General features: G+C 40.5%; 1 protein-coding gene across 2 annotated transcripts in view; it reads left to right on the forward strand.

Moving 5' to 3' along the window:
• SLC25A12 (solute carrier family 25 member 12) overlaps nt 1-24,914 on the forward strand; it is a 91,458-nt gene that overhangs the window by 22,798 nt on the left and 43,746 nt on the right. The window contains exons 3-5 of one of the 2 annotated variants that reach the window (XM_075529289.1): nt 2,685-2,827; nt 15,932-16,047; nt 23,853-23,992. In XM_075529289.1, coding sequence (XP_075385404.1) covers nt 2,685-2,827; nt 15,932-16,047; nt 23,853-23,992 — 399 coding nt within the window. Of the gene's footprint in view, nt 1-2,684; nt 2,828-15,931; nt 16,048-20,338; nt 20,443-23,852; nt 23,993-24,914 lie in introns of those variants that run through there. The other variant, XM_075529290.1, reaches the window with a different exon arrangement.

Below are 24,914 nucleotides of genomic sequence, written 5' to 3' on the forward strand. Positions count from 1 at the left end.
AGTGAGTTTTTGAGATATATATATGTGTATATATATGTATGTGTGTGTATATATATATATATATATATATATATATATATATATAGAGAGAGAGAGAGAGAGAGAGAGAGCTTTTCAAAAGGACTAAACCTGGGCGGTGGGCGAAGCAAAATGTATGGAAAAAACAGTATACATAATATGCTCTCACTAGAAGAAAGAGAAATTGATAAAAACCAAACCCTGTATTCATGAATGTTTGTGTAACTAACTGGTTATGTGTACAAGGACTTGGTTGCCTGGGACGGGGAACTGAGTGACCGAGGGTTTCTTTTCACTGCTGCTGCCGCAACCGCCTTGGTTGAATCTCCCTCTTATCTGCGCAGCAGTCATGCAGTCTCGCTCGCCGCTTCGCCAACCCCGCTCTCACATTGGCACCAGGGAGAGCAAGGAGAGCAGGCCAACGCGCTCCTCTGCTTTCAGCTGTTCGATGCCATCCCGCAGCCCAGGGAGTAAAATTCAGACGATCCATTTTAGCATTTAAAGTGCTTTCATCATCTGGCCTGAAATCGCCTTTCCAGCGCCACGCTGCACAACCTTGTGCTTCACTGTCACTATCACAGAGCGTTGTTTGCCCTTCTTCACCTCCGCTTCTCTCCCCCCAGCCTCTCCTCCCTCCCCACCGAGAGAAAACAGACGTTTTCTTATTTGCGTAGGGGGTCACATGATTATTTTTAGGCTTCCCTCCTCATTGGCAGCTGGAAGTGGCCTTTACTTTCGAAGCCCAGGGTGAAGGTTCCTTCCTTCTCCCTCCACAAGCCCTCCTGCGCCGCCTTTGAACCCGTCCTCATTCGTTCCATGGGCACCGCCCTGGGTGGCACTCATGTTCTACTCTGCGGAAGATGGGCAAGGACTTGGTTGTCCGTCTCCTTGAATTCTACTTAAAAAAATCTACTTTGAGATGTCTTTGTGTTGATCCTTTGAATTACAATATCTCCCTGACATTGTGTGGCCCCTTTGAGAGTCGGTCACGTGTGTCAGGTTATGAGTGGAGAAGCTGTTAGCAGGAACTGACAAGAGGACCACAGGCTCACTCACTGTTGCTAGTGACAACATTGTACAGTCTGGTTTTCCCTTCACACTGTGTTTGCGTAACCTTTGCTTAAGAGATTTCAGAGATTATTCAGTCTGTGTTTTATAGATGTGCCAAATCTCCAGAGACCTGGGAGGAGGAGAAGGAGCTCCAGAGGCACTGTGGGTTGGTATTGGGCTACTAACTACAAGGTTGGCGGTTCAAACTCACTACTCACTCTGAGGGAAAAATCTGAGGCTGTCTCCTCCTGGAAAGCTTTATAGGATTGGAGGAAGACTTTTGCATGCCGAAAGTGGGAAGAACTTGAAGCCCTTGCTGATGAAGGCCAAGGATTGCAGCCTTCTAGTACGGATTACAACTCAATGTAAAGTAGACCAAAATCCTCACAACTGGACTAGTCGGCAACATCACGATAAATGGAGGAGAGATTGAAGTTGTCAAGTATTTTATCTCGCTTGGATCCACAATTAATGCTTATGGAAGCAGCAGTCAAGAGATCAAATGATTGCCTTTATTCTTACTTTTTTGTCTTAGATTTTATGCTTCCTGGGCCCCATATCTTCCTCTAAGCTTTTTATACTCTTTCTTGTCAAACAGGTTCTCCTATAGCTTTCTGGAAAGCTTCCGTGCAGGAAGAAAAATGTATTGAGAGGATAGATAGCTTAAAGCACGTTAAACTTATTTCGACATTTGGCTGCAAGTTTGATTCAATTTGGGATTCTAAATTGGAAATAATTCCTCAGAATTTTTCAAGGCCTCTTCCATTGCCTTTAAGCTTTAGATGTTGCTGTTGAGGTGAATACCCGTAATTCATGATTTATGGAATCTTTTTTGTTTTCCTCTCTCCGAAACTTTCAGGATTTTCTTTTTATTTACATGGTCTGAAATTTTATGATGTATCTTCATATATATATATATATATATATTTTTTTCTTCTTGTATATATTTTTAAGGTTTTTTCTTTTCAGTTTGTCATGCTGGTACTTGAGGGGACCCCTGTAGTCTATTTCTGGGAAGTTTTGTGATAGATTTTTTTTGGGTAGTAGTTAACTAAACTGACTAGCTGCAATCCAAAGTGGAAGAAGGGTGACCAGGGCCATGTTTCGGGGGTTCCACCAGGCTCTATCAGTAGTCTTTTTACGGTTTTGAGTTTTGTTCCACATTTTCTCCCACCTTATACAGGACCATTTCCTGTGATCCCTTTTAGAGCAGTTGCCTGGCAGCTATCTCGTTCTGGTCCCAGGCCGTCAGGTGGAACTTTGTGTGGCCCATTCGTTCTTTGGACTCATTGTCTCCATGAACCTTTGGCTTTCCTTACTCTTTGTTGGTTCAGACAGGGAGAGATCAATAACTGCACCAGTTGACTGGTCCTGGGCTGCTCCTTTACTGAATGTTTCTATTCCATGAGCTCAGGGGCTGTCCATGTCGCAGCATGTAGCACCACTTTACCAAGGTTTGTAAATCAAGCACTAGGGAGTTGGTTGTTTCTTCATGACCCAGGTGACAATCCTGCATTTCTTTTGAGTTGACTACTGACTTTTAGCGGACCTTTCACAAAATATTTGTGGGCTACCAAATGATAGTGAATAAACTTAACTGTTTATTTATTTTTTAGTATGCCAGTACTGAGGTTGATGGAGAACATTACATGACCCCGGAAGACTTCGTTCAGCGTTATCTTGGACTGTATAATGATCCAAATAGCAATCCAAAGATTGTGCAACTCTTGGCAGGAGTAGCTGATCAAACCAAGGATGGGTAAGAACCTTTAAATGTTTTCTGAAAACTGTCTACTGAATATCTTAGTAACAATAAATTTAAAAATATTTTAAACTGTATTTCCTTAGAAGTTTATAAAGATTATTAATTACTGCCATTATCAAGGATCTTGGCATTTAAAAAAATAATTCCCTTGAAAAAGTCACATTTTATATTTAATAATATGAATAGAACAGGTTTTAGGTTTTAAGTATATTTCAGTCATTGAATAAATACAGAGCACCTACTATGTTTCAAGCACTGTTGTAGACACTAGACTTACATCAGTATATAAATTATAGACCATGAAGAATATAAAACTAAATAGAATGGTAGAAGCTCACCAGCGCTATGAAGAAAAATCTAGGAAGAGATCGGGGAATGTAATTTATCTATGTATATGTCTGCTTATTTATTTAACAAACATATTTTACAACCATCATTTACTAAGCACTGTTGGGCCTTAGAAATACAAACATGAATAAAATGGGTGTGGTAGTTAAATAATTTCATGTCAACTTGATCAATAGAGTGAAGGGATAGAATGTCAACCCAGTCAAACACAATGGGGTTCATGCCTTGAAGAAGCTCTTTGCTCAGAAAAGGGGTAAATATATCAAGAAAATACCCCACAATATGTCTGGGATGGGGTGCTATCATGGTGGCATATGTAAGGCCCAGAGGAGGGTATGGATAACCCTGTTTGGAGCAATCAGCTTCACAGAAGTGGTGAGGCATGGGTGAAATCTGGTGATTGGATCAGTGGGAGAATTCTAAGAAAAAAACCATCAGTGGCATGAAATATTATGTTAAGAGGTGCATATTTGTGTGTGTGTGTGTGTGTGTGTGTGTGTGTGTTGGCAAGTGTCAGCAGAGAGATTATGTTGCAGGTACTTGGCGAGGCATTAGTTTGCTGCCCTGGGAGATGCGGGAGGGGTGGCGCTGGGGACCTTGTGTGCTAGCCTTTTACTGGAACCTGGGTAGACTTGTGATGCTCCGTCTTGGTGGTATTTTTAGCTTGGCAGTGGGTGGATGTGTGAAGGCACAAAAATAACAAGGTGCACTTACTGGAGTGTCGGTTTACTCAATTTGTGGGGAGAAAGCATGCCATTATTTTTATATAAAAACTAAATATGAGTGTATTGTGGAGCAACTAAAAACATCTGCATGAATGAATTCTGAATGTCGAGTGGCTTATCTGATTTAAAGCCTCCAGGCCTCAGAGTTTTTTCTTTCTGTGTGCAAGAAAGGTTCTTGTGTGAAAACGTTGGAAAACTGGACAATGAGGAGTCATCAAAAACTGTTTCTACTAACTACAAATATGATCAGATTTTAGGTAGGAACAGGACAGGACTGAAATGCAGTGAAATCTAGGAGGCTTTCGCCATTGATAAAATGGAAATGTTGTTATCTTAAGCTTTTGAATCCAGTGTTAGTGCTTTATTCTTCTTATTTTCCCTACCGAACCTAACGCAGTTTATAACATCTACTATGTGCTCAATGAAAGCTTGTTAAATTGAAGATTTTGCGTAACATAAATAATTTATAACAGAGATCTTGCATATATTTTGTATCTAATCTAAAAAAATCAAATTAGTTGAGCGCTCACTCTGGACTGCTTAGTCATTGGATCTCTCAATAATGATTATACAGTAAGACATATGCAAATTACTTACATTTCATTAGAATTCCTTCTTCAGAATAATTAAAGTGAAAATATGAATTCAGTTCTTTTAGAACCTGTCAGAGTATTTGATGTTATTAATTTGGTCTGAGACCTACTTTCAGAATATTTCTATCTTTTTAGAGACTTCCTCTTGTGACCAACTCTTGAAGTTTCAACTGAATAGTAGAGAGAGAGTTTTCTTTGATGCTTCATGTGGTCTTCCCAGGCCAAGTGGGCTTTTTAAAGTAGGAGATTTTCACGTAGTCAAGGTTTAAGTTGCTATAATGGAATAGATAAAAAATATCTTTGGGCTAGTGAACACTCCAACAATGTTAATGATATTTACTTTAAAAAGTAAAACCCACCTCACATTTATTTATTTATTTATTTATAATAATTTTTTATTGACATATCTTATATCCATTCACATACAGTTCTGTTGTTCCATCCCACTGAGTAGAGTTATACAGTCACCAATGCTATCAGCCCCCTTCTTCCCCCACTTCTCTGCCCCTCTCCCCATACCCTCAGGGAGCCATTACTCCTGTTACTGTTTTTGCAGGGTTATCTATTTTGACTTTCATGTTCTGAACAATCTTAAATATACAATGAACATACACAAATCTAATATGATTAATGAGGTAAAAATGCATAACAGCCTTAATAGTAAGTGGAGGAAATATTAAAGAACTAGCAGATGATTATGTGGTTCATCAGTGCCATACTGCACCCTGGATTTATCATCCGTTCTGTGTGGCCCTTCTGAGAGGGAATGTCCAATTACCCTGCAAGTGAGTTTGGGGCCTCTACTGCATCCATGCCCTCTTCATTTTGGGTTGGTTATGTATTTTTTAATTACCTCTTCCCAATGACACCTCATGGTCACACAGGTGTGCTTCCCATTGACACCTCATGATCACACAGGTGTGCTTCTTCCATGTGGGCTTTGTTGCTTCCCTGATGGATGATCACTTGTTAAATTACAAGGCCTTTAAGACCCCAGATGCTGTATCTTTCGATAGCCATGCACCATCAGCTTTTTCACCACATTTGCTTATGCACCTATGTTGTCTTTAGCAATGTCAGGAAAGAAATGTCATGTCAGGAAAGTGAGTATCATACAGTGCCACATTATTTGACCAAATCATTCTTGTACTGAGGAAGGATTTAACTAGAAGCCCCAAGTCCATCCACGTCCTTATTAAATATATGTTACATATATATAAATTTTTATTTTTTCCCTTCAATCCCAGTTATTTTTACCCATCATTTACATTTCAGTAATTTCTCTCAGATACAATTCAATTGTTCAAATATGTCAAGAAAAGCTACCCACTCCTTGTTGTCCATTTTAGAAAACTTACTATTTTCTTGTGCCTGTCATTATTGGTTCCCCGTTTCCCTCCCCACTCCCTGCTCCCCTCCCATGCCCTCCAGGAACCATCAATTCAGTCACTGTCTCTGTAAGGTCACCCATCCTGGATTATTTGTATAGATAAACACCAAAAAACATGCAAATAGTTACGACTCTAACAAGAATAATGACATCGAGCAGATAAAGACGTCTCTGTTTAAAGAAAGAAAGGCACATGTTAAAAACCATCATTCCAGTCCCCATTTCTTTCAGGGCTACCACCTCTCCTGGGTCCTGATACCTAACCCTTCTTATATCCTTTTTGTATTCAGTTATCATGTCTGAAAAGCAAGCTCCTAAGTCCACATTGCTCTTCCAGCCATCAGGGATGGAGCAGTCTATTCCCCACCCCCACCCCACCCCTAGCTACCCCTGTACTGGGAGTATATCCACACAGAGCTCAGTTGGGGTACCAAGTGCTGTCCCCCAAGTCAGAAGTCTACGCTAGGAATTCTTCACGGACTTTGTGGTGCGTTGCACATTCATCTTGGCTTGGCCCCACCCAGGTGGGTAGTCAGACTGGCCGCTCTCCTGAGCTGCCCTCTGTGGCTGTCATCAAGGGAGAGGATGTCACCTCTGGAGCTGAGGCTGGCCCTGCAGTCATCTCTGGGAGCAAGCTGCTCCACGCAGTAATGTGGTTCGTAAACTGGCACACCCAAATGAGGTCTACTCTCCCTCTCCCTTTCTTGTGGAAATAGAAACAGACCTCCCCACTGCCGTCCTTAATCTTCACCCTCCCCACTGTGGGGCCTCAACGGCATGGTTTTTTGGGACGTGTGATACTTCATTGTTTGTAAATACTAGTGTTTTCTTTATTCATTCCTCTATTGATGGAAATTTAGGGTGTTTCCAATTTTTTGCAGTTGTGAACTGCGCAAGGATGAACATTGGAGAGCAGATGAGGGGTCGTGATCTGTTTCTTATTTCTTCTGGGCAGATCCCCAGTAGTGGAATTGCTGGGTCATATGGTAGCTCGATTTCCCCACCTCACTTTTGAAACAGGTAAATCCATGCTAATTCAAATTTGGAAAACTTCATAAGCCTTCATTTTTGTTTTCTTCCCTCTTTGGGATGAGTCTGTTGAGGATTACATAGGAAATCTGATCATAGGAATTGGTCATAAAAATTAATGTTACTTGAATATGTACATCATTTAAAAAAACACATAAAGGTGTTATTTTCCAGAATGATAAAGATTCTTAGTTTCCTGTCTGGAATGCTCTTCAGAGACGACTGCATTTTCTGAAGAGCAGTGCAAATGAATGGGTTTGTCCCTGCCTCGCTCTGAGGAGCTATCCCAGGCTAGAAGCAAGAGTCAGATTTACATAAAGTTTTATGACTAAAAAATTTTTTTAAGTATCAGTTTTGAAATTCCTCTTTAAAATAATTTTAATTTCACAAAATCAAAGGCTCTGCTAATGTTTTACTTAATCCAAATGGTCAACGTCCCTACTTGAAGGAGGATTTGAATAGCTCAGTGGACCCGGTGTTTCCCTCCTCCTCACCTCAGGATGGTATGGTAGTTTTTTCATGAGAAGTAATATAGGCGCAAACTTCAAATAGCACCACATAACATTGCTCTTCATTACTGAAGAGCAGGCCTGAGTGAGTGGAATGAGAATGTATACATTTAGGAGAGGTCAATCCCATGCCCCTTGGTGCCCCTCCTCCCATGTTGTTAAACATAGAAAGTACCTGTCTCCTCCTGACACCCATTTCCCTTAATGGGGAGTAAAATAAGCAGGACTGTTGTAGTACAGGTGCCTGCAGTGGCGGGCCAAGGGAAAGCAGGATTGTACGTATAAATAGCATGATAGGTTGTCTAAAAGGAAAAGCTGTTAGCCAAATGTTATTTGAAGAATTGCGGCTTAAACTCTGAAGTTCTGGTTACATAATGAAAGTAAAATGATTCTGTGCATTCAATGCAGATCTCGGGGACTATTGTATGATCCGAGTTTCAAATATTTAGACAGTTGCTCGTTTGAAACTGTAACATCTAAAACCATAGTTTCTATATTTAGCCCTAGACAGAATTTCTGCTGGAGGCTCAATTCCCTTTCTATGATATGGAAAGCGATACTTTCCTCTCTTTTGCTTTCTCACCAATATTTTCCTTTAATATTCCGTGTGCATACTGTTGTTAGTGCTGCCAAGCCATTTCCAACTCATGGTGACTGTGACAACAGCAAATACTGCCTGGTCCTGCTCTGTTCTCAGTGAAGACACCATGTCAGGACTCCTTGTTCAGGGTATTGTCTTGTGACCCTCCACTTTACCAAACATGAGGTATTGTTCAGGGACTCGTCTTGCCTAATAATATGTCTGAAGTACGTGCACTAGTTTCCCCATCTTTGTTTCTAAGGAGGATTTGGTTGTGCTTTGTCAAAGACAGACTTATTCCTTCTGGCAGCCCACAGTACTTTCAAAGTTCTTTTCCAACACCATAATGCATACGCATCAATTTCTCTTCATTTCCAACTTTCACATATGTATTAAGCAGTTAAAAGTACCAGGCTTGGATTAGGAAGACTTTCGTCCTTAAAGCAGCGGTTCTCAACCTGTGGGTTGTGACCCCTTCAGAGGTCGAACGACCCTTTCACAGGAGTCGCCCGATTCATAACAGTAGCAAAATGACAGTGATGAAGTAGCAATGAAAATAATTGTATGGTCGGGAGTCCCCACCACGTGAGGCGCTGCATTAAGGGTCGCGGCATGAGGAAGGTCAAGAACCATGGCCTTAAGGTGATATCTTTGCTCTTCATGCTTTAAAGAGACCTTGTGCAGCAGATTTACCCTGTGCAAATACATCATGTGATTCCTTGACTCCTGCTTCCCCTGAGAATTGACTGCGATCCAAGTAAAATGAAATTCTTCACAACTGCAATCTTGTCTCCATGTTTCATAATGTTGTCTATTAGTTCAATTGTGAATATATTGGTTTTCTGTAAATTGAGTTGCAGTCTATACTGAAAGCTGTATTTTTAATCTTGATCAGCAAGTGTTTTAAGTCCTCCTTGTTTTCAGCAAGCAATGTTGTCTTAGCTGCTTATTACAGGTTGTTAATAAGCCTTCCTCCGAGTCTGATAGCATGTTCTTCATATAGCCCAGGTTTTTTATTATCTGCTTGGCATACTGATTGAATAAGTATGGTGAAAGGCTATTTATTTTAACTCTAACCCACACCTTTGCTGATTTTAAACCAGTTAGTATTCCCTTGTTCTCTTTGAATGACTGCCCCTTGGTCCAAGTACAGGTTCAGCACGAGCACAATTAAGGGTTCTGAAATTTAAATTCTTTGCACTGTTATTAATAGCTTATTATCCACACAAATGCCTTTGCATAATCAATAAAATACAAGTAGGCATCTTTCTGATAGTCTCTGCTTCCAGGCACATCCCACTGACATCAGCAATACTATCCCTCATTCAGAGCATATGCATGTAAAATATGGAATATGTATAGTTAAATACATATATAAGTATACATATATAATTTTAAATTTCCCCCCTAATTTTATTTTGTTGAGCGCATACATAGTAAAACATAATTTCTCCATTTACAATTTAGTGTCAATTATATTCTTTAAGCTATACAACCACGTGCACCCTCTCTCATTAATAAACCTATTACCCAATAAAATTTCTGTCTAATCTTTCAAGTATGTTTTGTAAATTTGATCCCACATACACTGATGTTAAAATAGCATAATGCTGAGACAGGCAGGGTAACTTTAAGATATAGAAGAGCTTTTTCATGTGGAAATCCAATTTTTTTTCTTTTTAAGATAATTTTATTGAGGGCTTGTACAACTTATCACAAACCATACATGTGTCAAGAACATTTGTTTTTGTTTTTTTAATGGCAAAATTAACAGTATTCTGGAATTCTGTTAGTTCCCATCATTAAATTTAAGAGGGAAACTATAGAAAATTAACAACAAAGCTTCCTGTAATACATTATTTAAAATTGAGATTGTATTAAAAAATAAAAAGCTAAATAGTAAGGTAACATGGTAGAAAGTAAAATTCAGTCTTCCCATTTTTAGCAGACTACTAAGTCTGAATTAATCAGTGGCTTCTTCACTCCACTGTGACTTGTGATTTGCATTTGTTATATGAAATATTATAGTAATAGAGGAGTTTGATGTAGTTTAAAGGAAAAAGGTTTTGAAACCATTTGCTTCATGTTAACAGATGAGCAGACTCTTTGATTTTTGAAAAACATTGTTACATTATAATGTGACATAATGCTTGCCCATTAAAAACAGATTGGGGACTTAAGAGAGACTGTCAAGTGACCTATTCATTCCCCATGTCCCCAATATTCAGTTAGGAAATTTTTCAAACATAAGCAAAATTGAAAGAGGTTTGCAGTGAACATCCACATGAGAGTAGGTAACAAGTATTGTTACAAAAGCATGGTCACCTTCGTTTGAACAAGATTATAAAAATGTGGGTCAGTTGTTTCTCAACATGTCTTCAACCTAGCTCTACATTTCTGAAGGCGATATTTTCTTCTTCCTTAACCCATCATTGGACAATTCTGTGGCCTTTCGTTACCTCACTGCAAAACAACAGTTTGGTATTCTCAAGAACTCAAATCATGTTCCCTTTCAATGTTTCTGTGTGTGTGTGTGTGTGTGTGTGTGTGTGTGTGTCTGTGCATTTAGAGAGCAAAAGGAGTCTGAAGATCGGGGCTGTGAGGTTGATAGGGTAAAATTTCCCCTGAAATTCTCATAAGACAGTCCTTGATACCTTTGAAGAAAGAGCAGGTGCGTTGTTGCCAACTTGGGCAATTCTGTGGTACATGAAAAACAAAACCAAAAATCTTCCATTCCACTAGACCTGAGTTACTGAATTAGCACGTAACAATGTATCTCATGAAACATTTGAGAATTCCAACTTAACTGAATGTGGTCAGCTGGGTTCTCTAGAGAAGCAAACCCAGTGATGATTATATATTTATCAAAAAAGTGGCTCATATGATTTTAGAAGTGGGTAAATTCCATCGGGTTCAAGTCTGTGGGTCAGATGTTAAGTTGGAGGATTTTCTTAACTTATGTAGCTGCCAGGATTGATGGACCAGAAAACAGAAAGATGAAGCAAGAAGAGCAGGGCTGGAGATGCCGAGATGGAAGAATCCCCAGCAGATCAGATAGGCTTTATCTTTTAAATGTGAACATCTGGTTACTAGGTTGGAAATCTGTGCAGCAAAGGGAGTCAAATCCACAGATGTGCCTGACAGAGACAGTTGGGGCTTGGCTCTAGGTGGCTGATGTCCCTTGGGGCTAGAGCCCTTATATTGCTCAAGTTTGTAATTTGCTGATAGAAAACGGGATATTTATGTAGTGTTGGCAACTAACAACAATTTGAAAAAAGTCAGAATGCTTTCTGTGCCAAAGAAAGTAGTAAGTAGAAGAGTGACTCACTCATCAGATTTGCCTTTGAAAACGATCTGGCTGCTACTAGGAGGGCTGGTATTAGGAGTGGGTTAAGAGGTGGGCTCCTTAACAGCAAGGTCAGCAGTTAACAACACACCAACCCCTTTGAGGGGGCAAGGGGAGACTTTCTGCTCCTGTAAAGATAGACAGCCCCGGTAACCCATAGATATTGTGTCTATGTGAATTATATTATGCTAATTGACCATGGTGTCTCCAGAAACTATGGTCATGAGCCCCCAAAGTCGGGTGCTTATGTTTTTCAGAGGGCTGAAAATCTTTAATGTAACTTTCAAAGGTGTTCATCTTTCCTGAATTGTCAAAATATCAGTTAGTTTATATCGTTCAAAATGTGTAAGTTGCTATATCTTACATATTTAAGGAGAACAATGAACTGACATGTAAGTTCATACACATGTGTGCATATAAAATAGATATTTCCAATGCCTTTTTTTTTATGGTCTTTCTTTTTTTATTATTACCAATTTTTTTTTAAACAATTTATTGGGGCTCATACAATTCTTTTCACAGTTCATACATATACATACATCAATTGTATAAAGCACATCTGTACAGTCTTTTCCCTAATCATTTTTTTCTCTTTTCTTCTTTTACATTTTATTAGGGACTCATACAACTCTTACCACAATCCATACATATACATACATCAATTGTATAAAGCACATCCATACATTCCCTGCCCCAATCATTCTCAAGGCATTTGCTCTCCACTTAAGCCCCTTGCATCAGGTCCTCTTCCCCCCCCCCATTCCCCCCTCCCTCATATGCCCTTGGTAATTTATACATCGTTATTTTGTCATATCTTGCCCTATCCGGAGTCTCCCTTCCCCCCTTCTCTGCTGTCCCTCTCCCAAGGAAGAGGTCACATGTGGATCCTTGTAATCAGTTCCCCCTTTCCAATCCACTCACCCTCCACTCTCCCAGCATTGTCCCTCACACCCTTGGTCCTGAAGGTATAATCCACCCTGGATTCCCTGTACCTCCAACCCTCATATGCACCAGTGTACAGCCTCTGTCCTATCCAGCCCTGCAAGGTAGAATTCGGATCATGGTAGTTGGGGGGAGGAAGCATCCAGGATCTGGGGGAAAGCTGTGTTCATCGATACTACCTCACACCCTATTTCCAATGCCTTTACTTGGATACCAGTTACTTGTCAATAGAAACAATATAGAAGGCTTAGAACATGCTTGCTATGGGAGAGGACTCCATGTATCGTATTCCAGTTCCATAAAGTCACTGAAAGCAATTTTAGTGTAGTTCTGACCTCTGGTTAATTACATTATCTTGAGTGATACAGGAATCATTAAATTTTAGAAACCCAATACAGATAGCTCTTATTGGATCCTGTTCTGATGCCTCCATCATCGTAAGTTGGTCTGATACATTTTTTTAAATGTATTACTAAGCTATTAGTATCATTCTAATTATGATCTTTGAACATCAGTGAATCATAGCATCAGCACATTAGGTATTGCAACATTGTATGTGGTTCAACTAGCACTACTCTCTTCCATGTCTGGCTCCCGGTCCTGCTGCTCCTCTGTTGGTAAAGGTGTCTTCTGGGGGTCCAGAGGATGCTCCACTCCTAGCTGTGGCTGCTAGTGAGAACTGCCCTCCTCCCCTTGCGTCTCAGAGGGCTTATTCTATCTGCAGCAGGATGACATTCAAAGGAATCCTGTTCACAGTGACTCACAGGTGCATCTTATCAGGATCTTCCCCCACCTTCTTTCTAAACCCTTGCAGGAAAAGGGGAGTTAGAGACTTAGCTAGAAGAGCCACATTAAATAATTCACTGCTCCTGCACTACCAAAATAAAACAAGACAAGACAAACAAAGCCAAACCTAACAATAACAACACAGAAAATGAACCGTGGCCCAATTTATCTGTAACTTGGAGGAGAAGGCTCAGTGATGGCAAACGATGCTGTGACTTATTCCAGCCTCCATTGACCACATTTTGGCACTATGCCAAGGGAGAACTGATTCCTCCAACCTCTGCTGAGATCCGTACAGTTAGTCCGAGCCTGAACTGGTCAGTGGTGCTCACACTGGTCCCTTCAAGCAGCTCACAGTAAAGGAAGCTCTGCTGAGTGGTTTGGTGGCCACTGAAGTGTGGCTGTGGTTTTCTCTTGGCCAGGTCCTAGGCCAGCTGTGCAGGTGGCAGCCCAGCCTTTAACACCTGATTCTGATTGGTTTACTATTTATCCTAGGACCAGACTATATAATCAAATAGATCATTACAAAATTAACCAAACAAACCCCAGACCATTGTAGGTGCTGTTTGTTGCACCTGAAGTACATTGTTACTCAGGGTGACCTCCACTGTGCTGTAGTGCCCCCTCCCTCATAGTTACTTGGTTTTCATTTTTTCTTTAAACATGCTGACATGTCAAACATATCAAAATTGAGAGTAATATGTAGTGAACTCAGTATACTTATCACTCACATCTAATAATTACCAAAATATTAATCCTGTTTCATTTAGAACTCTGTAATTGTTGTTCTGAGTCAATCCCAGATGGACTATTTCATCTTTAAATATCTCCGTTTATGACTCCAAAAGATAAGAGCGCATTCCCCTGCCCTATCCACTCCAAAATCCTCCCAAAAAGGAGCATCGATTTCTTAATCATTTGTGTCATATCAGTATTTCCACTTTTAAAATTGTCTTACCAATCTTCAAAATTTGTTCTACAATTTTTAAAATCTGATCCAAATAAGGTCTCTCTCTCTATATATATATATTTAAGGTCTATATATTGCTGCATCACTGAAGTATTTTTTGTTGCTGTTAATAAATCATTTTATTGTGGGCTCTTACAGCGCTTATAACGATCCATACATCAATTGTATCAAGCACATTTGTACATATGTTGCCATCATCATTTTCAAAACATTTTCTTTCTACTTGAGCCCTTGGTATCAACTCCTCTTTTTTCCCCTCCCTCTCCCACCCTCCCATCCTTGTGAACCCTTGATAATTTATAAATTATTTTTATTTTCATATTGCACACCATCCACTGTCTCCCTTCACTCATGGTTCTGTTGCTTGTCCCCCTGGGGGGGGGTGTTATACATCGATCATTGTGACTGGTTCCCCCTTTCTTCCCCTTACCCGCCCACCTTCCTTCTACCCTCATGGTAGCGCTACTCTCATTATTGGTCCTGAGGGTTTATCTGTCCTGCATTCCATGTGTCCAGAGCTCTTATCTGTACCAGTGTACATACTTTGGTCTTGCTGGATTTGTAAGTTAGCACTGGGGTCATAAGTGGAGGCAGAGGTGGGGTGGGGAGAAGCATTAAAGAACTGGAGGAATATTGTGTCTTTCATTGGTGCTATACTGCACGCTGGCTGGCTCATCCCTTCCTTGTGACCTTGTGTGAGGGGATGTCCACTTGTCTACAACGAGCTTTGGGTCTCCATTTTGACCCCCCTTGTTCACATTGGAATGGTTGTTTGTTTTGGGTCTTTTCATGACTGACAACTGATTCCGTGGACACCTTGTGATCATAGAGGCTGGTGGGCTTTGTTGCTTTCCTACTAGATGGCCGCTTATTTAACTTCAAGCCGTTTGGACTCCAGACGCTGTATCTTGTAATAGCCGGGCACCATAAGCTTTTTTCACCACATTAGTTTATGCACCCATGTTGTCTTCAGCTATCTTGTCAGGAAGATGAGCATCACAGAATGCCAGGTTATTCGAACAAAGTGTTCTTGTATTGAGGGAGGACTTGAGTAGAGCCCAATGTTTATGTGCTACCTTAATACTTATAAATATACGCACATAGACCTGTAGCTCTCTCGTTGCATATTAATGTGTTTACATGTGTGTTTGTCTATGTTCACGCCTCTATAAGTGTCTTTGCCTCCTTGTTCTTTCCTCTATTTCCTTTCACTTTCCACTGAGGTCTTTTAAAATCAACGTTTCCTTTTTTTATCTTTAGTGAAATTTTTTCCTGTAGACATCTGCCTTGCAGCTTTCCCCAGACTGAATTTTGGCTGTCTGAGTTCTCATGATGGTGTTTCATGGGTGTTTCTTCTGCATCTTGCATTTTTTACAAATTGTTAACTAAGTCTAGAGTAGTGCTTCTCATTGTCAAATTCCCCTTGATGATGATTCTGCCTGGACATAGTTGTGCATGCCACAACTTTTGGGGTGCCATGAGCATTCAGAAGGCAGAGGCCAGGGATGCTGGTAAAGTTCAGGCACTGGAGACCCCAGAGCAAAGGGTGATCTAATGATCCTATATGGGGGTAATGCCAAGGTTGCAAGAATCTGGTTTGGAGGTTTGGTCAGATTGAAGCTTAATTATCTCAGTATGGTTCTGTCTTTCATGATGCTAGAAACGGTTGATTGATTATTATTATATGTGTGTGTACTCCCCAATTTTGTTACCTTCATAGGGTTTGAAAAAGGGTAATATCCTAATTCTGGTGTTCCTTCTTCATTTGTTGGAAGACCTCTGAGAGAGAACCTTCCCTTCACCGGTGCCTTAGTCACTCTCGGCTGCAGCTCATGCAGCAGCTCGGTTACCAGTCAGTAACCCCTTACATTTCATTCCAGGTTGATCTCCTATCAAGAGTTTCTGGCGTTTGAATCTGTTTTGTGCGCTCCAGACTCCATGTTCATAGTGGCTTTCCAGTTGTTTGACAAGAGTGGAAGTGGAGAGGTGACGTTTGGTAAGGAATAAAGAAGATCCTAAGCATTCAAGTCAAGTCAGTGAGGCTGGTCCAGTCTGTACCAACAGTACAGACCGCTACTGATGTAGGACCTTCGTCAATATGTAATTTATTAATTTCCTAAAACAGTTTACACAGGCGCAACAAATGATTTTATTGTCTTTAAAGCATTAGGCTGTTGCCAAAGGTCAAAGGATCTGCCTCAGCCTTTGAGTCACTTTCAGATTCCTAAAATAGCTGGTCCAAGAGATTCCAGTTCTGGGCCAGCCTGGGAAAACGCCTTCCTGAAGGATAGACTGTGAACAGCATGGCGCGATCTCATTCTCTGAGGGATTCCTGGGCAGGGAGTTTAGAGAGTCTCTGCTAAAAATTGATTCGATGTCACTTCAAACAGCAAGAATGGGGCTGGTGGAGAGAATTCAGGCAGGATTAGTTAGTTTAGATTTGGAGTTTCAGAATCAAAGCTGGGACACGCAAATCTGAACCTACACATTGTTGGTGTCTCACAGAAGTGCAAAGTGAGATTACAATTTGTAGCCAAGTGTTTGATTTTAGAAATGCTTACTTGCACAAATTCACTTACGTTTACTAAGCGCATCAGTTAATTTTCCTGAAACCGGATTTTCAACCAAAACAATGAGTCCCTTGTTTAGCTGAGTTGGCACCAAAATCATAGAGAAACCATTCAATGTCAGGCTTTCCTTGAGACACAGCTGTTAAATATTGATTCACTTGGAGGCTGAGTTATCAACCAACTGCCCTTTGAGATCCAAAGAAAGAAGCCTGTGACTGCCGTGGTCAGAATGTAGAGTGAGCTCAGGTACTCGGAAGGGCCAGTGGGCCTTTGCTGGGGTCTAGTGAGCGCATTTTCTAGCTTGGTATTGATTATTCCCTCTGGCTGCTTATTGATCTAATCGTCTCCTGTGTGAGATGAGACTCCAAATAAATAGGTACATACAGCTCTCCAGGATTCAGGGGAGGTTTTGGCATTCTCTCTGCCGAAACTCTGATTATTGTGTCTTCCAGAGATACAATAGTTGACTTTCTTCAGCAAAACCTAGATTCTGTAGTTGAAAGCACAAGACCTCGCCCTCTTATCAGTGTATGTTAAACCTATGATAGCAATAATGTTTCATTTTCTTTATTCAGTAGGTGTCACACATGCTCTGTCTTACTTCCAAGGGTGTTGCAGAAATGCCTGGGGAGTAACAATACGAATATCTGAGCTAGTGATGGCTTACCTGTACTTAACTCACGTATATATTGCCCAAGAATTAGACGTCCCCAAACCAAATTTTTCTTTTGCCCCTCCACCCTTGATATCATGATTCTTTGTATTCACTCCACTGTAGTGCTTTCCCCAACTTTAATTTTAAAAAATAAGGTGACCAACTCAATTCATCCAACATGCTAACTGAGACCATGCCACCCTCTAATAGGAGATTAATATGAGGGTTGGCAGGAGCACTGTAGTCGGTGCACACACCCTTTAGTATTTCATGGAGATGAAAGCTTACAGTTTTAGTTTTTTTAGATTCCACTTTTAGCATATGCTAGGTCTCTTGTTTTCCTCTATGACTTAAAAGTTAAGAATTGCAGCAGGTACGACAAGGATTAAAAACCAAATTTAAAAAAATTGTGTTTTAGTTTTGACTTGGTTGCGTTTTGGCGCCTAGTATGAACTGGGTTGCACAGGAGCCTTCCAGAGTCCTTCCATTCCTGCTCTTGCTCCACAGTCAGCACACAGGGAGATTCGCACAGAAGGAGCGAGAACCGGGTTCCCTTTCAGCCTTGTTTGTGTGATCTCTAGTCCCCTGAATGGTCCTCGTGACCAAACAGGTGAGAGTCCAGCTCACCTGTTTCCTCTGGTTGTTGCTCCTTTTCCCTCCCCATCCTTCCTCCCTGATTTTGAGAATCCCATTTTGAGACAGATTTCCTTAACTAAAATAAAATAAAGCATAATGAAGAGGTGAATGTTTAATTTCATAGTCACAAGAAACGGGGAAACACATTGAAACTGTTATCACAAATGTCATTTAACAAGATTTCTGAGGCCCACTTATTTCAGGCTGCATTCAAGACTTCAGAATGTCTGCATAAGGAAATAATTAGCTTGGAGTTTATTTTAATAGGATTTTGGATCTGTGATGAAGGTCAGTCTTCATGTTTGTACCCACTTAATAAAATGAATTGTGCTTATGTATGTGTAGACAGATAGTTAGGCAGAAGGGAATTTTAAGTTCATTCTGCCACTGAAGCTCTGTCTCCCCAATAGCCTTATGTTTTCTAGTTTGGAGGCATATTTAAAGTAGAACCTTCCTTTGTGCACATGAAGAGAAGAAAAGTGGGAGAGACTATTGGTTGGAAGGTACAATCCTGTGGGGAATGCTATTAGACCATGAACAGAAAGAATCTCTCTTGTGGATTATAATGACAACGTTCCCTGTGTATTTGTACATATTGCTCTCATCTGCTTTTATTTTTTAGGTATGCTTTTTATACACATTAAGTTATAGACTTATATTGTGTGTATCCTTGCAAGTACTTACATAAAAAGCGATAACCGAACACCATTTACCTGAGTGCCAAACAAGGTTTCTCCTGCTTGAAAGGCCCTCACTCAGGGAGAGAGGATTTCCTTAGAGATCTTGGCAATCCACGGCAGAATGTGCAAGTTTAGGAGAGAAGCCTGGAGTTTTAAAAGAGTAAAGAAAACCATTAGTTAATTGTTTCCTCTTTGATGTTCCTTTAATAAAACGCCCAATGCATGCTGTGGGTAGTTACTTAGGAGCTTGTATACGTGTTTCTGCCTAGTGGCATGAGCCTTGTAGAGGCCGTTGCATGACTGGTGTGTGCTGGATGCAGGGTGAATTACCTTGGTCTTCTTATTGTTCACTTGTGACCTGGATAGTCTGTCTGAGGTAGCCAAGATAACCAGTGAAGCTGGATAGTTGCCATCCATTTGCCCCAAATTAAAACAAAAAAAGCTGGTGCTTTAACAAAGATGCATTTCTAAAAATGCCCTCCCAGGTGTTGACTAATAAATGAGTATGAAACAAGTAATCTGCTTGAGGTACCCTGTTAAAACCCCATCAACGTTGTGGTCCAGAGTGACTGTCTTGAAATAAGAGCCCTCCAGAGTAAACTTTTCCAATGGTCCACCTTGCTGCACTGGCTGTAGAACCCTCCAGAACATGGATTCCTTTTGATTCAGATTGTGGCCAGTTGTCAGTACATCCAGCAAATAAACAATGATTTCATTTGTGTCTCTAAAATAAGCTCCTTTTCCTTAGAGGGAAAGAGTGGTTTAGGCATAACGAATATTACTAAGAGGCTGTGGAGGTAGAAGTACCTATATGAAAAATACTTTATCCTTTCTCAGTGGAAACAATGTTGTAGACATGGAATGATATGAAATTCAAAAGGTAGTAAATGCCTGCCTTAATCTGGTAAGGGGCTTCATCTAGAGGTTCAAGTTAAAGCAGCCAGCATGCTTGGGGCTCCTTTATGTGCCTTGCTTTCAGACACCATTGATAATGTCAATGTCAGAATCATGTTCAAAGCTACTAGAGAAACGTAGAGTTGGAGGGAGAAAAACAAGGAAAGGAAAAAGACATGATATTTTTCTTTTTTTATATACCATTTGGTGACCAATAATTGGTGCGTCTAATTTATTTAGTCATAGATGCTCTTTAAGTGTAAACTCATCTTTCCCGAGAAATGAACCTTTATGTGGATTTGACGGCAGGACTATGATGGTGGTCGGTTGTACAGCTTAATTACACCTATAGAAGCACTTTCTCCCAGAGGGCCAGAGGAGGTCACCATGGAAACTAACGGTGCCGCCCAAAGTAGAGCCCAGAAGTTGGGACCCAGTGCTATATTGATTGGCACTTCCTCTACAAGTTCCTCTTGTTGGTCTTTTTGTTATTGTTTGTTTCCCTGTTTTCCTTTTTGGTCTGCTAGTTGTTCCTCCTCTTTCCTCCCCTTCACTGAAAAAACAAAACCAAACCCAAACAGACGATATACTTCACATGTCTCACTGTTGTCTTTGTTCAGCGACACAAGAGACAGTCATTGTTCTTCCCTATGGAACAAGTCCTTCGAAAAGCCTCTCTGACTTCACTTTAGCAGAAACTCAGCTATTGAAGTATTTTTCTCCCCCGACAATAAACATGTGTGGTCTCAGGCCTATTAAGTGGCCCCTGCTGGGCTGGACTCTTCGGACTCAGGGTGTCTTTGGGCTGATGGTAGGGCTGTGTCACAGGGCTGATGGCTTGTATACCTACAGGAGGAGTTCTCTGGCCACAGCGTTGGTACAGCAGCTCCTTCCAGGCCCATTCATGGAGCAGGCATGGCGGCAGTCTTGGAGAAGAGTGCCGGCCCCGGTCGGAGGTAATTTTGTACTGCAGAAAGGTGAACGAGACCAGTAGGAAGTGCCCATGAGAACCAGGGGAGGGACGAGGGTGGATGAGTTGGGGAGCAACAATGTGGGCTGCTCGGGAAAGGAATACTTCCGGTAAGACATATGTGCATAATATATATGCTCCAGTGTGTGTTTCACCTAGTCCTATCATCATAAGTGACTGATACAGCTAAACTGACTAATGTTATCTATACATCTGTGAACTTTTTTACCCACTCACAGTTGTCACCATTACCTGCCCTCCTCCAGACAACTCACTGTGCCCCTCTCCTGTGAGCAAGAGCATAATGACAGGCCACTTTTGTATTTGGCCCCAACTCCCTTTTCAAAGGAATTATACGCCATCTCTTTCATAAGACCATTCCATGCTATGCAGGAAGTGAAAAAGTGGACTATTGTTTTCTATATACCAGAAAATGAATGGATTCCTGTTTCTCTTAGCAATGCCAACCTAGTATAAAACGCTAGATCATGATCTTGCTGCCTGTGAGATGTGATTGGCATATCCCTTTCATCCAGGCCCGAACTATGGCCAATGGAAGAACACTTTCTGAGTTCTCTTTAGAGCTGTAGACCCTTGTTTGCCCCTGGAAAGATGGGATTCTCTCTGGGGGGTGGGGTGGTGGTGGGAAAACCTGCAATGTGCAGTTTCAGTTAGATCTGTTGGGTATGTTTGAGATGACTTGTGTCCCCTTTCATGCCAGGCAGGACCTGATACACCTGGGTAACATAAGAAGAACGTCAGATGTTGGTGCCATTGCCTCACCTAAGTAGCAGCTTATCCAGAAAAGAAAGGCATAAAGGACATTTAAGAGGCATCTCCAAGTCCTGGGGCTTTTGTATACCTTTTTCCATTTAATAAAGTACATCCTGGTAAAGGCTAAATGGTGATTTTGAATTGGCCTTCAAAACAATCGTTGGATTGATGATTTTGGTAAGGTTCCTGAACCAGTGGCAGGAAGTTGGTAGTGGAAATCGTCACGGAAGGGGATTGGTGCCAGAGTGTGTTTGAAATGGTTAGTCTTTGTGACCGCCGTTGTGGCCCGTGTGACTAGGGTCCAATCGTTAAATGTGGCTGCTGGGGGCTGCTCATAACCACAGCATCTAGTGATGGCCACAGTCAAACCACATGCAGAGCTCCCAGGAACCCACTCTGCGAGAAGGAGCAAGGTCCACACAAACACCCATGGAAACAAAACCCGGCTGCATTGGGGAGTCTCTCTGAGGAACCCAGGCCAGCACTTTTCATTGGCTTTAGGGCGGTCCGGGATTTTATTTAGAGAGGACTAGGGAGTTTAGAAGATGGCATTTCTAGCTGAAGTTTTTATTTTAGAGAACTTTTTTTTTCCAAATGTAAATTAAGCATGGCAATTTGGGTTTATAAATATCCTTTTTGTGACAGTCGGGAAAAAATCCATAGATAAAATAAATTTACTTTGAAAACATTTGAATCTTTATCTTTCCTTGATATAGTTTCATACTTGAGATTCAGATATTTTCTGAGATGAAGGGATACCTAGTTCTATTCCACCATCATACAAGTAATAATAGGTACTTTTCTTATCAAATAACTGTGCCTTGGGAGTTGTGACCTTTAAAATAAAGGTTGCCCTGAAATAACTTAGTCCATTCAACAGTTTTAATCGTACTTAAAAGTTAATGCAGTAATTGGTTAGCCTGCTCTGCTTTCAGATGGTTTTAGGCCAACACTTTCAGTTAGACTTTAAAGATAATAAATTAATTTAGGACTAGAAATAGCTAATTAATTAAAAGGATCTTATAATATATATTTCCTGCTATGTCATAATTTTAGCCAAAAATATTTTTACAACCCTTATTATATATAAACTTCTACCAAAAATATATTGGGTACCTTCTTGAAAGTTCACATCAATTTAAGGATAATGTTTCGTGTCGGTCAGAAGTCCATATGTTGCTCTTGAGTCTTTGCTTTTAGGAACAAAATCTCATATGTTTACTTTGTTTTTAGGGGTGGTGAAAATAATGTTGCATGATTTCCAAATGCCCAGACAGTGCAGTATTTAGCCAAGGAATGAATGTTCCATTCCATTTGAAAGAACAGATGAGAATCCCATCTCCCCAGTGACATGCAATGCTTCCATCCAGCTTTGCTGATTGCAGTGATCTATTCAGAGCTGTGATGTTAAGTCCACACTAGTAGGATTTCCGGTTCAGGAGTCTTACCCTATCCCAGAAGTCATGCTTTTGTCAAGAAAAAGAGGCTATGAAACTAAAGGGAATCCATTTACATCCTGAGCGTTAGTGGCCCAGTCAAAGAATTTTCAGATATTAGGGGAAATAGCAGAGTTGGAGATTTCAAAACATTAAACTTGCATTTACTAATTCTCTAGTATAATTAATAGCTGTTGGTAGTTAAAATCCATTTCACTAATACAATTGGCTTGAATTCGAAAATAATTTTGTTCAGAAGACATCAGTAAAATAGGCTTCCTGCTTTCTTAACTTCGTTAATTATCCCCCCCCCCTTTTTCTTTTGGCATGAGCTTCTCAATTAGTCTATCCAGTCTGTGCTTGTTAAAGTACCAGTCATTTGTGAACTGACTTTTATTGCAAGTGTTGAAGAGTGTGAGTGCGTGAAGATGTCCAGCAGAGCAGGCCTCATGGTTTGGTTGTGTATTATCCAGGGTGACTCGTTCCAATCTAAAAGTTAGTGTACTCTGTGTAGTCAGTTCTCCTTTATTTAAAAGCGAATCACCATTTCACTTATCCTAGAATATCTTAATAATTGAGACTAATAATTATGGTTTTTATGGGAATTTTGAAGCTTTGTGTCAAGACCATATTTTTTGACAATATCAGAAGCTTTTAATAAGGTGCTTGCCGCTGAGCTAATGATATGCTTTTGGGGGTATTTCTTATACCTATCTTCAATAGACTTATTCAGGCTAGTGTGAATGTAATAATCAAGCCTCAATCAAACCATACTTAGTATGACAAATATTGTATTCTACTGTAATTTAGGTATTCAGGCTTCTGATAAAGGGCTTAATTCGACTCCTTAAGGAACCAGGAAAACTCTATTGATTTTATAGTGGAATGCAAAGTAGCAGCCATTTATAGTGCAAGATATAAATCACTTCCTAATTAAAATTAAATCAAGAGAAATTAAGAATCTCATGGCCTTATATGTCATGGTACACAATCTTAAGTGTAAAATTATATTTTGTATCTGTGCATGTGATTTCAGGCTCACACACAAAAAATTGCAGTTAATCTTAATAGAGGCAGATGCTATTGACTTGTAAAACTTCTCTTCATTTCTTTCTGTAGGAACATTGCAGTGGATCAAACGACTTATCCCGGATCTAATGGGTTTGCTTTTGTTTTCCCTTTTAAGAAAATGTCAAAGAAATTTTTGGACAGACTATCATCCACCATCACATCCCTTTTAACTGGGACTGTGAGTTTATCCGGCTGCATTTTGGCCATAACCGGAAGAAGCATTTGAGCTACACAGAGTTCACACAGTTTCTCCAGGTGAGGGTTTTTTGTTGTTGTTTGTTTTGTTGTATTTTGGGGAAAGTTCACACAGCAAATTAGGTGCCGTCAACATGTTTTCGACATATTGTTCGATGGCATTGGCTCTCTTTTCTACTTTGTGTCACTACGCTCATTACTTCCACTCTGGCTTTTCAGCCTCTGTCATCGTTGCTTGCCTTCATGACCGTGTGGTTGCTCATAGACTACTGTTCCTTTTTATGAGCCAAACAGCTGCTTACCTGAAAAGTGTCCTCTGGGAACTTTAGGTCAGTTCAAAGCATAATGCGTATTTTAGCGCAAATCGTCTCGGAAGTTCAGCTAGTTTTCCAGGAAGTTGGGTCTTTTTATTTTATCATTTTAAAAAATTTGAATTTTGCCTTAGAATTTTCTCATACTCCATCTGGGTCCATCTGTTGTGTTGGTAATGGTAGCTGGGCACCATCTAGTTCTTCTGTTCTTTGGCTACAAGAGGCTGTGGTTCTTGCAGGCATTTTCTCCTGCAGTTGAGTCTCTTCTTGGACTTTCTCTCTTTCTTTTTGCTCCAGACAAGTAGAGACCAATAGTCATGGAGCTTAGCTTTGCTAGCTGGTGTACCTATACACTTTTCCTTCCCGTGCTTTCCCGCTCCTTCTCTTTCTTCTTATTTGTAGGATATATCTTACAGAAAATAGCCGTCCCCTGGGGCATCACACTCCATTTCTCACTTGCCATTCAGCACAGACAACTTCGTGATGCTCCCACAGCTTCTTTCAGTGTGTCTACTTCCATACATGGAAATTGTAATCTTGGACTGACATTTCTATTTGATTTTTTCACTGTTCGGTATTTTTAATTGAACTCTCACTATGGAAGATTAGTAGCTCATATGTTCATCCTTCCCTGCCTACCATATACCTGGGCATTTTAGGTGTTTCTCACC

This window comes from Tenrec ecaudatus, chromosome 13 (assembly GCF_050624435.1).
Source record: "Tenrec ecaudatus isolate mTenEca1 chromosome 13, mTenEca1.hap1, whole genome shotgun sequence".
Taxonomy (NCBI): domain Eukaryota; kingdom Metazoa; phylum Chordata; class Mammalia; order Afrosoricida; family Tenrecidae; genus Tenrec; species Tenrec ecaudatus.